The 15,361-nt window shown below is 41.6% G+C and overlaps 1 protein-coding gene across 1 annotated transcript in view; it reads left to right on the top strand.

Moving 5' to 3' along the window:
* The first annotated feature begins 851 nt into the window (after positions 1–851).
* Positions 852–15,361, top strand: part of Slc4a4 (solute carrier family 4 member 4) — a 397,249-nt gene continuing 382,739 nt past the window's right edge. The window contains exon 1 of the mRNA XM_055596036.1: positions 852–915. Coding sequence (XP_055452011.1) covers positions 902–915 — 14 coding nt within the window. The 5' untranslated portion in view covers positions 852–901. The remainder of the gene's footprint in view (positions 916–15,361) is intronic.

Below are 15,361 nucleotides of genomic sequence, written 5' to 3'. Positions count from 1 at the left end.
ATACCCAATACAAGATTAGTAGAGACATTTATAGAATTTTTTTTTTCCTTTTGAGACAGGATCTTCCAAAGACCAGGCTAGCCTTTACCTCACCGTGTAGCCAAGGCTGGCTTTGAACTCTCCATCCTGCTAGCTCTGCCTTCTAAGTGCTGGAACTGCCAGGATACATGCCCAGCTCATTTGCAGCCTCTCACAAGGAGAGGTTGGCAGAGACAAATCTCCCATACATTTTCATTTCAATCTTCCTCTTTAGGAAGGAGAAGAGGGAACAAGAGGAGGTAATAGACCATATGCCATCAGACAGATAGATGAGGGAGCAGGAGATCTGTAAAAGGAGGTTTGGGGACAAGGAAACATGGTGGGGAAGCAAGTTAAAAACAAAGTGTAATGATCTGTATATATATGAAAATGTCACCATTAAACCCATTGCTTTGTATGCTAACTAAAAATTAAAATGATAACTAAGATATTTTCATTCATTAGTTAATTTTTTGCAGCAGGGTCTCACTATGCAGACAGACAGGGTCTGTCCTGGAGCTCGCTATGTGGACCAGGTTGGCCTCAAACTCACAGAGATCCTCCAGCCTCTGCTGAGTGTTGGTATTAAAGGCATGCTCTTCTACACCAAGCTAAAATCTTTGATTTTCTTTCTTTTTTTTTTTTTTTTCCTAGTGAATGGGAACTTATGCACTAAACTACATTAGCCACAAAAACAGAGGAAGTCAGGAAATAGACTCCTGAGACTAGAACCTGAGAGCGGCAGGAGGGCGAGACTGTGATCTAGATTTAAGCATCCCCGAAAGAGCTTCAGGTTGTTTGAAGTACCTCACTCGGTTATCCTTCTGTCCACAGGTCTCCACAGTTGCTTTGTGACCTCCTCTGGCTGCAAACCTGAGCACCAATGCTTGACCTATTGTAAGTAAGAAAGTTCCACGTGACAGTCTTGCTTTTTGAGTACCCCCCCCTTTGTTTTTACTTAAGGAATATTTAAACCACAAGCAGGTGGAAACAAAAGCAGCTTTTGTGGTTATAAGCAAGTGCGCCACCCTGGTTCGGAACTGGTAAGCAGTTCCAGCCTCCTTCTGTTCATTCAAACTCCCAGAGTCTCTTTGTGAAGTCATCTAGGTTCCCTGAAGACGATCATGGACATAATGGTACAGGGATGCGTTATGTATGTACCAACCCCCCTTGGAGGTTTGATACAAAAGCCTCTACCTCATCCATTATACGCACACGCCTACCTGGTCTTACAGTGGTTTGTCATTTGTGTATCTTATCGAAATTTAGTCCAAATATGATAGTTTTTCATCTCCAAATAGAAAAAAAAACTGGAGAGAAGTAATGAGACACCATTTGGGATTGTTGGCAATTTTAAATGTTCAAAAACCAAAATCACACAAGTGAGGGAACAGTGAGCCCTGTCCTGCTGACTAGATGATCTACCCAGCAGTTGGTGCTGGCACCAAACTATTAGCCAGACTGGTCAAAAAAAAAAAAAAAAAAAAAAAAAAAAAAACAAAAAACAAAAAACAAAAAAACCCCACCACACAGGTGCTGGCAACTGTTCTCTGTGGGAAAAAGATCTGAAATGTATCTCTCATTATACTTTTCAGTACACAGGTTTTCCTAGTAGATTTTTCATTATAAGAAAAATCCCAGGATAGAACATTGCAAGGAAAGATGGGAGTGGAGCCAAGTCTCTGGAGATGTGGTGGGAGTTTTTCCATCTCAGGTTGGGGGAGTTGGAGAATCAAATCCTCTATTAACAGGGTGTCTTGTCTGGCCTGCATCTGTGCACACTGGTTCGCATATTGATGGTTAGTTAGCCAGAATGGGCTGGGAAGGTCCTCGCAGTAGCTGTAAGGTCTTGTGTGGTGTGGGACTGGCAGGCCTGGATCCTTTCCCAGACAGGATGGAGCATATACAGCTATTCTGGCCACCACACTATCAACAGGGCACATGCTTTTCATGCTGCGGAAAATGGCTTTCATGGATACTTGCATGCCATTCTACAGTGCTGTGATATCTGAGGCTGCTTTTATGGCTTTGTAGATGGTGTTCATTTCCTAGCCTGCCTCTTACCTTTCTGGGTTTCAGTTCTTCGTAGGTGTAAGGAGAAGAAATGTTTCGGATTCCAACGTGCTAGTGGGCTATTAACCACACCCAGTGTGGCTGGCAGCATTCTCTAGGTCTTGTTTTATTTTTAAACTTATATTTTGCATAGCAAATTTAGGGGATGACAGGAAGCTGAGTGTTCTGTGCTAAAGTCTGTGTCCAGTTGGTGTGAGAGCCCTTATTTTCCCAGGCCCAGGGCTTTTTCTTTTCCCACAGTCTTCAATGAAGTTCCTCAGAGTCGAGCTGTACATTAATTAGCTTTGTTCTGTTGACCTTTATTTTGTATATAGCCACAGTGTTCAACAGACAGGTTGAAAGTTAGACAGTGATTATTGTTTAACTAAGGGATTTGGGCATTTTTCCCCCCTTCAATTGTTGTCTAGTCTGATCCTTTTGAGCTGTTTTGACTCACTGCATGAGCACAAGCATTTCAGCATGCTATGAGCCTCTGCTGAGAAGGGCTTCCCAAATCTTTATGGTGCACTTTTGGGACTGGGAAAAATTGAACCTCTTCCACATAGGGCTTGCAAAGGCATTTGGTATTTACTCTTTGATGAGATGCAGGAGCCAGCGAACAGCAGGTACAACCTCACATCCTGGAAAAGATCAATGACGAAGCATTTGATCACAGAGGAGCAAAAATGAGCTTTAGGGGGCGATGCTAAAAGCCAGATGGCCTGCAGGGTCTGCCAAGATGCCCGGAGGCTCTAGGATAGCCAAGCCGACAAACAGACTCTTCTCTGCCTGTTACACAAGCAGGACTTGGTTATGACTCCAGGATTAAGAAAAGGTGGGACTTGCAAATTAGCTGCTTCCTAGTCATGGCCGGAGGTGAGATTTCTCTGTCTGCTGCCTCTTGTTTATCGGCTCAGTTGTCCATTGACTGTAAACTTTGAATGGTGTTTAAAGTTCACTGGCTGCCCTCCATTATTTAATTACTTAATAGGGGTCTGGAGAGTGCTGGGTACCGCGTCACAGCTGGATATATGACAGAGAACAAAATGAAGCTATCTTTCACCCTCATCTAATGTGGGGAAACAAACAAACAAACAAACAAACCAAGAGTGAGTAGTTACAATAATAATGCATAACAGAACTTTAAAAGACAAGATGCCATTGAATTTATAGTTGCACACAGCAAGGGAAGCTTATTACAACCAAGATGCCAGAGAAGGGCACTGTGGGGTATGCACAGGTGTGAGTAGGTACAAGGCTGAGGGACAGAGGAGAAATTTGAGGTGACTCAAGGAAAGAGTCCACTTAATAAAATGGCTTGGTGGAGAGTGTGAGGTTGAGATGTTGCCACATCTGAGTGACTGAAGGAGACAGTGGAAATGAAGATGAGAAGGAGGTCTTGGGAGATTCCTGTCACTTTTTCTTTCTTCCTGTACCATAGGCTACAAGGTAAGCTTCAGAGAGGCAAGGCAATGGCTTTGATGAATCCATATATTAAAATTTGGCAAATTAAAGTATTCCACTGGATGTGAAAAATAGTTTTCTGCAAATGCAGTGCAGGAAATCGGTAACTTGCAGAGGGTTGGGTTAGACTTGGGGACTGTTCTCTCCTACAGTGTGACCGGAGGGTGAAGTGGGGAGATGCAGTTAGAGATCAGGAGACGAGAGACGCAGCTAGGGTGATGTGGATGGTGTGTGCTCACAGTGAAGACCTGAAATAGAAACCTGGAAAGCACTGACACTGTCCAGACAGAGAGCAGAAAAGCTGCAAAGATGTTTGAGGAGAGGCCCTACAGAGAAGAACTAGTGACTATGGTACGCTAGAAATGAAAGAAAGTTAACAACAACAAAAATCCATGATGAACAAAACATCATAAATTTAAATAAATGATATCAGAATTCCTTTCTTCCTTCCTTCCTCCCCCCTCCCCCTTTCTTTTTTGAGACAGTATTTTTCTGTGTAGCCGTGGCTGTCCTGGACTCATTCTGTAGACCAGGTTGGCCTCGAACTCTTGCCTCTGCCTCCCGAGTGCTGGGATTAACTTTCCAATGTGGCTGACGGGAGATTGTTACACAGTCATATTTAGCGGTCATATCTTTCAAAGCAATCACTAGCAGTAACTCGGGCTGAAATGTCAGTCAAGAGAAGGCTAAAATGAGTTCACTGGTTGTAGGAACAGGCTTTTTGTCACTGAGCCTTTTGATAAATCAGAACAGAAGTTAACTTACAGACTCTGCAAACATAATCACCACCTCTAAAATGTTTTTTTTTTTGTCTTAGACAACGAATAAGTCAAATATATATTTGCATCCTTTCAAATTTTTATTCTAACAAAATGTGCTTAACATGAAATTTGACATCCTAATCATTTTAAGGGCATAGTTTGAGGATGTTAAATAAATTTATATTATTGTACAGTGATCACGATCTCAGAATTCTCTTAACCCTTACAAAACAGGCTCTGTACGTTGCAGTCCTCCACAGACTTACACCATCTCTGTGTGACATCAGGATAGCCGTTCTTTCTAGAAACCATCTATTTATTTGTACCTGCACACGTATGTGTACCTGGGAATGTGGGCCACACACTGGAGTTAGCTCTCAGCCCACTCTGTGAGACCCCAGGCTAGAATTCAGGTCACCCGTCTCCAAGGCAAGAGCGCTTCCCTGCTGAGCCATCTCACTGGCCCATTTTCTTCTTTTCTTCTCTTTGGTTACCATTTGCTTGCACTAGGTATTTTGGGATCTTTGAATATGCAGAGAGTTTCTTATACAGGGCACATTTGGGAATCATAGAACAACTTTTGAAAGTTGGTCCTCCCCTCTGCCTTGTGTGGCAGGGTCTCTGTTGTTCTGCTGTACAGTGTACGCCAGGCTTTCTGGCACCTTTCTGGCATCTTTGGTGTTGTTTCGGCAACGCTGAGATCACGAATACTACGGCGTCAGGCTTTTATGTGGGCTGTGGGCACTGCACGCAGGTCGTCAGGCTTACGTAGCCAGCACTTCTACCCACTGAGCCGTCTCTTCAGCTGTGGTAAACTGGATTTCTGATGAGAAACAGTCTGATAATTTTATTGAGGCTTCCTTGTCCTTTGAAGGTTTGGTTGCACAGCGTCTCAGTAAGGATATTTGGGAGTTCATTCTACTTGGAGCTTGTTAAACATCTTAGATGCTTGTAATGAAGTTTTTTTTTTTTTTTTTACCAAATTTAATGAATTACAAATTTCCATTTCTGTTGCATTTTCTTTCTTTCTCTGTTTCTTTCTTTGTCCATTGGTCTGCTTGATCATATCTCACAGGTCCCCATGCTCTTTTCTATTTGTTCAATCATTTTTTTTTTCTGCTTAGACTTAGTTTTTATCACCTATCTTAATTTTGAATTAATAGATTTTGTTTTCTTCCTGTTCAACTCTGTTGGGAAATTTCTCCTGTAAATTGTTCATTCCAGCCATTTTGTTTCAAGATTTCTTTCTGGTTTGTTCTGAGGTTTTTCTTTCTCCTCACTGATGCTTCTGTTATTTTCCTGATGCTTTTATTGTCCTTGAGACAGTTGTGTTTTTGTGTTCCAGGGGTCCTAGAGTTCAAGCCAGATCTATACCTGACACACGCTGGCCAAACAGTCTAACACTGAGCTTCACTCTCTAACCTAAAACAACTTTTAAAGTGCCCCTGTCAGATTTGTCCTCATGTTGTTGCTGTTGTTTTTCTTTTAACATAGCATATTTTCCTGTTTCTTTCTGTGCTTTGTGTTTTGTTCTTTTTGAAACACGGATGTTTGAGATAATATTGTGGCATCTCTAAGAAAAGTCAGATTTTTTTTTTTTTTTTTTTTTTGCCTTTCTCCTGAATTGGCTGAATTTATTTTATTTTAAAGACTAAATCTCACTGTTTAATCTGGCCTCCAACTCATTCTGTAGATGAGGCTGGCCTTGAACTTGTGGTTCTCCTGTCGGCTTCCTAAGTGCTATTGTTAAAGGCATGTGCCACATGGCAGTACAGCATGTCTCTGTGCTCAGAGTCAGTCTGAGCTGTAAACTTCTGGTCTCTTCTGCACCTGTCCCTCCCCTAGGCATATGTGATGATTTTATTAGTTACTTCACTTTGGGAGGAGGGTTTATTTTAGTTCATGTTTTGAGGGTATGGTACATGTAGGTAGGGATGGCAAGAAGACCAGTAGCCAGTCACAGTGCATGCTCTGCCAGGAAGCTGAGAGAAACAAATGCGAGTGACCCCAGTCCACAGGCTGGTATCACTTAATCCTAGGGAGGGGAGGGTCTTTGTACTGCAGCCAGCCAGCCTTCCTTGGAAGTGAGGTTTGTTCCCTAGGCGATTATAATCTTGTCAAGCTGACAATTGAGATTAACTGTCACCAGCCCAACCCTTATCAACACGACATCCTAACGCATCACTTTTAAATCATAATAATCTACTCTTTATCATGCCCCTATAATCTTTAAAAGTCCAAACACTGTTCAAAACTCCAAAGTCTAATGTCTCTTCTAAAATTCAAAGAAACATCATAAATGTGAGCACCTGGGAAGTCAAAGCCAAACAGATTGATTGTCACAGCAATATTCACTTCCCATCACAGACACGGTTCTTTTTTTATTTTAATACTTATTTATTTACTTATTTTACAATTTACTTATTGTAAATACCAATTATAGCTCCCTCCCTCATCTTCTCTCACTCAACTCTCCCTCCCTCTTCCCCCCATCCCCTTCCCCTAGTCCACTGAAAGGGGGAGTTCTCCTCCCCTGCCATCTGCCCTTAGCTTATCAAGTCTCATCAGGACTGCCTGGATCCACTTCCTTTGTGGCCTGGCAAGGCTACATCACAAGTGATCAAAGAGCAGGCAACTGAGTTCATGTCAGAGAAAGCTCCTGTTCCCCTTACTCAGGCACTCACGTGGAGTTTGAGCTGCCATGGGCTACATCTGGGCAGGAGGTCTAGGTCCTCTCTATGAATGGTCCTTGCATATCTAAATGGTTGGCAGAAGGTGAGGAAGGAGCAGAGATGCCCCAGCCCTTCAGAGCCTCAGGAACCCTTCCAGAGAGGTGGAAGGCTTGATACAATGAAAGAAGATTTAACAACAATGGAAGCTGTTTCTTTGCTGGGCTTTCTGAGACTAGAAGCACGAACCAATGATCAGAGGATATTTCTGGAACTTGGAGGACCTTGTCTCTGGGAACGCATGTACAGCTACGTGCTAGCAGATGGGTGTGAGGAGGACAGGCTGGGCTGGGATTGGTCAGAATTGATAACAGTTTAATCACCCAGCCCTGGAAGCTGCAAAGCTTAACCGACTGGAGCTCTAGCATTGATACATCACTCATCCTGGTGCAACTATTATTTGGGGAAGAAAGGATACTGATGCCTCTCACTCAATTTCCAAGCATTCTCTCATCACTGTGCACTTTAAGCTTCTCAGCATCCTTTGTGTTAGTAGGTGCTAGGTGTAATTGCTACGTAAAATGGTGTTTACTGGAGGAAAGGTCAACCCGGTTTGTATGTGGTTGGCTCTGTTTGGGAGACACTAGATTCTTTTAAAATAATTGGCTTCCCGATAGGCTTTTTAGTTCGAAGTACTGCCATTATCCAATTTTATCTACAAGAACTCCCTCACTCAGGTTCCTTTCTAATGAAGCAATCTCTCTCCATTCCTTCTCAAGTGCTCCATCCTTTTATTCTCAGATTTGATCTCCTAACCATGACTGGAATACTTCAGAAGTTGGGAGGAATTAGATAGCAGAGGCAACAAACTATTTGGGAGGCTAAGGAAGGGGAATATTAAAAGTCTGTCTGGGCTACAGCATGAGTTCAGGGCCAGTTGGGTAACTAATGAGACCCTATAAGAGAAAATTAAAAAAAAATGAGAATAAAAGGCCGAGGATATAGCTCAGTGGAAGAACACTTGTCTACCATGTGGAAGGTCTTGATCTTGGTCCCCAGAAACACACACACACACACACACACACACACACACACACACACGCATGTAAAAGTTTAGAAGTAACTTTTCTTATGTCCCATCAGCATGGAATTCTAAATCACCTCTCAGTGTGTAAAGAGATAAACTGTATTTACAACATTAAAAACTTCTCATTTATACTTTGTGAACTCAGCCTCTTTCTATAGGATGTCCAGGGACCCTGGGTGGCCTTGGACTCTGCAGTTTTTAGCACTGTCAACTCTGTAACCTAGAAAACCCCTCAGTACCGAGAGAAATCTGGGCAACAATTCATCCTATTTGGCCCAGAAACCTTCACTTCTTTTTAAAAGTCACATCATGCTTCTGTCTGAGGGTGCCTGCTAATTTTGCACATCCATCAGAAGTAAATTTCTTAACATCGGTGGACTGTTGGCAGTTTTGAGTAAGAAGGGAGTTGAGAGAGCTCGCTCTACAGGCACATCATTTTACAGATGAATAAAAACCCCAATTGCATTGGCAAGATGACGCTGTCTTCTTCCACCCTGGCTGCTGTGGTACTGGGTTTCTGTAATGTCTTCAAAAAGCTCCTTTCCCCTAATGAAAAACAAAGCATAATGTTGGGAGATCAGCTACAGTAACAGGGAAGAGTAGCAGTTAGTTTGAAACTGTCCAATAATCCTTTTTCTAATGCCTCTATTTGCGTCAGAGGCATCTTAACTTCCCTTGTGTCTGAAGTTCTGCGTCTCTCATGAATTGCTCGTATTATCTGAGAGTGAAAATAAATATGGTCAGGTTAATTAGCTTGAATTTTAATAAGATCCCAAAGTAATTTTACACAATGACTCCTGAAGAAAAAGAAGTTAAATTTGATGATGGCAATGAGGGGACATAAAACAGAAGCTATTCGTGAAGGAAAGTAAACACAGCAATGGGAGAAAGATAGTGGGCAGATTATATATGATGTATCAAAATGGGTTTCTTCTTAGAATGTTGTCTCCGAAGGAGGTTAAGTTTTGATTCTCAAAAACAGACTGACCTTCAGGGCTCACTAAACTTCAGACACTTGGATCTCATACTTAGCGATTGAATCAACAGAATCAATAGGAACTCCATTCTGGAAATGTGTGTTTTCAAAAAACTTCAGAGGTGATACTTCCGAGGCATTTGTTCAATGGAGTGATGTCTAGGTGCCACGGACCTGGGCTCTTTCAAACAGAAGAGTCTTTAATTTGTGTTAAGTATGTGTATGAGGGTGTTGATCAGCAGACGGATTTGTGCACATGATTGTAGCCACCCACAGAGTCCAGAGGCATCAGCTGGACTTGCAGACAGGCCTGAGCCACCTGATGTGGATGCCAGGAACTGAGCCTGAAAGAGCAGCAAGTGCTCTTAACCACTGAGCCTTTCTTCTTTCTGCCAAGGAAACTGCACAGAAATAACAATTTCTCAGACTTTTTTGTTTTTGTTTGGTTGGTCTTGTTTTTTTGAGTCAGGGTTTTCCCTGTCTAGCCTTGGCTGTTTTTGACTTGCTTTATAGACCAGGCTGGCCTTGAATTCACAGAAATCTCCCTGCCTCTGACTCCCGGAGTGCTGAGGCTGCAAGTGTGTGCCACCACGTCCAGACTTTTTTTGTTTTTATCATGTTAGGGACCATGGTTGTTGCTTTGAAGAGGACATTACTTGAAGAAAGCAGAAATCTACTAATAGAAAATATGAGAAATGAATATTTTTACACTGAAATTTTGCTTTGATGTTCTACTTCAAGGTTCTGAGAGAAAACCCGATCTGCACATATGAGGGTGAATTCCTCCAGAGGGCAGCGGTCACATATAAGACAACCCGGGCATTCTACACTTGAGCATAATAAAGGCAGTGACAGCTGCTAGAATCTTCCCAGAGTCCAGCGTTTGCCAATCTGAAACTGACTTGGACTGTAGAAGCAGTCTCCCCCAAAACGGATGGAGAAGAAATGGCTGGTTGTCTGTAATGGAAACGTTTCTTATTAAGCGTGTGTTTGTGTGATAATGTACACATATCTGTGTACCTTGAAAGATCCTCTGGGAAACTAGTACAGGTCCCCAGGTTCTTAATTAGAAGGGCGGATTCCCCAGCTCCTTTACCTAATGCTGTAGCAGAAGATGTGCTTGGAAATTAATTGGACAAACTGTGAAACCAGAATCCTGACCACTTGTGGTCATTAAAAATCCCAGGGTACTTTCAACATGGCAGGTGGAGTTCTGGACAAATTCCAGCTCTGATAATTAAATTATGTTCTGCCCAGCCTCCTTGTACACTTCCCATTGGACTCTGTTCCCTGTCAATCTTTAATTGTAGTAGATCTGTGCATTCACAGAGAACCAATAGATGTCTACAGGATAGTGAAAAATCCTGTAGATTTACCCCTGGGCGATAAAGCGAGAGTCACCACATTAGTGGTTGGGAGGCACATTTTTGTACAAAAAAAAAAAATTGTTGGAGGTGTCTCTGAAGCTACATGGTTCTACTCCTGAAAAATTAAAACAAATAAACATTCTAGTACATAATAAAAAGTGTATGCCTCTTAACCTTAAGGGAAAAAAATCTGTGTTAGCCTGGGTTGAACTCTAGATCTTCTTGCCTTAGCACAGGGATTACAAGGCATGTGCCACCATACTGGGTCCAACAGGTTTTGGCCTGATCCTTTTATGTAAGATGGCATTCTGTAATAGCTGCTGCTACAAAGAGCATAGACAAATTTTATTATCAGACCAAAATTATATGTTCAAGGAAAACACACACACACACACACACACACACACACACACACACACGTACATACACACACAAATGAAGTGACTAACCCTAGTCCCTGCCCCTAGAAGCAGGACTGATGACACTGAGATGCACTGAGAACCTGTTGCAGGATTTGAGATCTGATCAGAATTTGCCTTCATGTGACTCATTATAAATAACAAATCTCATTTTAAAATTAGATTACTTGGTTTGTTGGTGTTTAACTTCTTGAGTTCTTTAGATATTCTGGATATTAGCTCCTTGTCAGATGTTGGGTTGGTGAAGATCCTTTCCCAGTCTGTAGGCTGTTGTTTTGTTCTGACGACAGTGTCCTTTGCTTTATAGAAGCTTTTCAGTTTGAGGAGGTTCCATGTATTGATTGTTGATCTTAGAGCCTGAGTTCTTAGTATTCTGTTCAGTAAGTTGTCACCTGTGGCAACGAGTTCAAGGCTCTTCTCCACTTTTTCTTCTGATAGATTTAGTGTATCTGATTTTATGTTGAGGTCTTTGATGCACTTGGACCTTACTTTTTGCAGGGTGATAAGTTTGGATCTATTTTCATTTTTCTACATGTGGACATCCAGTTAGACCAGCAAGATGCTGTCTTTGTTTCCATTGTATGGTTTTGGCCTCTTTGTCAAAAATAAGGTGTCCGTAGGTGTGTGGGTTAATTTCTGGATCTTCGATTAGATTCCATTGATCCTCCAGTCTGTTTCTATGCCAGTATCATGCCGTTTTTATTACTGTTGCTTTATAGTACAACTTGAGATCAGGGATAGAGATACCTCCAAAACAGAGAATTCTCAATAGAGGAATATCAAATGACAGAGAGACACTTAAAGAAATGCTCAATGTCTTCAGGCAAAGCAAAACAACTCTAAGATTCCATCTTACACCCATCAGAATGGCTAAGATCAAAAACTCAAGTGACAACACATGGTAGAGAGGATGGGGAGAAAGCAGAACCTTCATCCATTGCTGGCAGGAATGTAAACTTGTATAACCACTTTGGAAATCAATTTGGTACTTTCGCAGAAAACTGGGAATAGTGCTACCTCAAGACCCAGCTATACCACTCCTGGACATATAGCTGAAAGATACTCAACCATACAACAAGGACATTTGCTCAACTATGTTCATAACAGCTTTAATCTGGAAACAACCTAGATGTCCCTTAACCGAAGAATGGATAAAGAAATGGTGGTGCATTTATACAATGGAATACTACTCCGCTATTAAAAACAAGGAAATCATGAAATTTGTAGGTAAATGCATGGAACTAGAAAAAAAATCCTCTTGAGTGAGGTAACCCAGAAGCAGAAAGACACACACAGTATATACTCACTTAGAAGTGGATATTAGCCATATAACATAGGATAAACGTTCTAAAATCTACAGACCTAAAAAAGATAAACAACAAGGAGGACCCTAGGGAAGATGCTTAATTCTCATTCAGAAGAGGAGCAAAAGAAGAGAGGGAAGAAGATGTGAGCCTACCACAGATGTTCTCTAAAAGACTGCACCCAGCAGGAGATTGAAGCAGATGCAGAGACTCACAGCCAAACTTTGGACAGAGTGCAAGGAGTCTTATGGAAGAAGGGGAATACAGAAGGATAAGGAGGGGACCAGAGCCCTACAAAGAGACCAACAAAGCCAAAAAAAAAAAAAAAAAAAAAAAGAAAAAGAAAAAAAAAAAAAGCTGGGCCCATGGGGGACTGCAGAAACTGATGTATAAACCAAAGACCATGCATAGAGAGGAACCTAGCCTCCCAGCTCAGATGTAGCCCATAGTCAACTCAGTCTCCATGTGGGTTCCCTACTAAGGGGAGAAGAGACAGTCTGTGACATGAACTCAATTGTCTGCTCTTGATCACTTCTTCCTGTAGGGGTGACCTAGCTAGCCCACAGAGAAAGGGGATCCAGGCAATTCTGATGAGAACTGGTCATCAGGCTATGGTCAGACAGTAGAAAAGGAGGACTTCCCTATCAGTGGACTAGGGAAGAGGGATAGGGGAGGAAGAAGGAAGGACAGTGGGATCGGGAGGTGATGAGGGAGGAGCTACAACCAGGAAACAAAGTGAATAAATTGTGAAAAAAAAATAATAAAAGAAAGAAGATCTCAGAAGATGGAAAGATCTCCCGTGCTCATGGATTGGTAGGATTAACATTGTGAAAATGGCCATCCTGCCCAAAGCAATCTACAGATTCAATGCAATTCCCATCAAAATACCAACACAATTCTTTACAGATCTTGAAAAAAAGATTCTCAGCTTCATATGGAGAAACAAAAACCCCAGAATCTCCAAAACAATCCTGTACAACAACAGATCATCTGGAGATATCTCTAGCCCCGATCTCAAGTTGTACTACAGAGCAATAGTAATAAAAACTGCATGATATTGGCATAAAAACAGAAAGGAGGATCAATGGAACCGCATAGAAGACCCAGAAATAAACCCACACACCTATGAATACTCGATTTTTGACAAAGAAGCCAAAACCATTCAATGGAAAAAAGACAGCATCTTCAACAAATGGTGCTGGTCCAACTGGATGTCCACATGCAGAAAAATGAAAATAGATCTATATTTATCACCCTGCACAAAACTAAAGTCCAAGTGGATCAAAGACCTCAACATAAAACCAGATACTCTAAATCTGTTAGAAGAAAAAGTGGGGAACAGCCTAGAACTCATTGGCACAGGAGACAACTTCCTGAACAGAACACCAACAGCACAGGCTCTAAGAGCAACAATCAATAAATGGGACCTCATGAAACTAAAAAGCTTCTGTAAAGCAAAGGACACTGTCATCAAAACAAAACGCCTGCCTACAGATTGGGAAAGAATCTTCACTAACCCTTTATCTGACAGAGGACTAATATCGAGTATATACAAAGAACTAAAGAAGCTGAAAAGCAGCAAACCAAGTAATCCAATTAAAAAATGGGGAACAGAGCTAAACAGAGAATTCTCTGTAGAGGAATATCGAATGGCAGAGAAACACTTAAAGAAATGCTCATCCTCATTAGCCATCAGGGAAATGCAAATCAAAACGACCCTGAGATTTCACCTTACACCCATCAGAATGGCCAAGATGAAAAACTCAAGGGACAACACATGCTGGAGAGGCTGTGGAGAAAGGGGAACCCTCCTCCACTGCTGGTGGGAATGAAAACTTGTACAACCACTCTGAAAAGCAATCTGGTGCTTTCTCAGACAACTAGGAATAGTGCTTCCTCAAGACCCAGCTATACCACTGCTAGGTATATACCCAAAGTTTGCTCAAGTACACAAAAGGGATATTTGCTCAACCATGTTTATAGCAGCATTATTTGTAATAGCCAGAACCTGGAAACAACCCAGATGTCCATCAACGGAGGAATGGGTACAGAAATTGTGGTATTTTTACACAATGGAATACTACTCAGCAATCAAAAAGGAGGAAATCATGAAATTTGCAGGCAAATGGTGGGATCTAGAAAAGATCATCCTGAGTGAAATATCCCAGAAGGAGAAAGACAAACACGGTATATACTCACTTATATAGACCTATAAGATATGATAAACATAATGAAATCTATACACCTAAAAACGATAATCAAGAGAGCGGACATGGGGTAAGATTATCAATCCTCGTTTAGAAAGACAGATGGGATGCGCATTGAACATATGACAGGAGTCTACTGAGTGCATTTGAAAGACTCTAACTAGCAGTGTTTTCAAAGCAAAGACTCATGACCAAACCTTTGGCAGAGTATAGGGAATCATAAGAAAGAAGGGGAGTTAGTCTGATGAGGAAAGGATAGGAGCTCCACAAGGACCAAAGATATCTGGGCACAGGGTCTTTTCTGAGACTGACATGCAACCAAGGACCATGTATGAATGTAACCTAGAACCTCTGCTCAGGTGTAGCCTGTGGTAGCTCAGTAACCAATTGGTTTCCCATAGTGAGGGGAACAAGGACTATTTCTAACAGGAACTCAATGACTGGCTCTTTGGCCTCCCCACCCCCCCAAGGGAGGAGCAGTCCTGTTAGGCCACAGAGGAGAGCTTTGCAGCCAGTCCTGAAGATACCTGATAAAACAGGATTAGATGAATGGGGAGGAGGTCCCCCCTATTAGTGGACTTGGCAAGGGGCAGTGTGGAGATGAGGGAGGGAGGGAGGGACTGGGAGGGAATGAGGAATCGGGACACGGCTGGGATACAGAGTTAATAAAATGTAACTGATAAGAAAAAAATAAAATTCAAAAAAAAAATAAAAAAAATAAACATTGTGGCTTGTCACTAAAATAATAATAATAATAATAATAATAATAATAATAATAATAATAATAATAAAAGAAATAAAACAAATAATCAATCTCTTTTCTTATGGACGGTTGTTCCAAGGTAAGGAAGTTTTGGGTAGGGGAAGAATATGCTTTAATGTGACCATTTTATTTTGTCACAAGTTTTTTGATAAAGACAAATTCAGAAAATTCTTTTAATTGTGGTTACTTATGGCATAGAGCACGACGTTATAGACACATACAGTAAAATCGTCACGGAGCTGAGATGAGTGAACGTAACTCTCATCTCACGTAG

This window comes from Psammomys obesus, unplaced genomic scaffold (assembly GCF_907164565.1).
Source record: "Psammomys obesus unplaced genomic scaffold, mPsaObe1.curated_primary_1811, whole genome shotgun sequence".
Taxonomy (NCBI): domain Eukaryota; kingdom Metazoa; phylum Chordata; class Mammalia; order Rodentia; family Muridae; genus Psammomys; species Psammomys obesus.
Note: the sequence above shows the minus strand (reverse complement) of the source record. Positions and strands in the feature narration are given on the sequence as shown.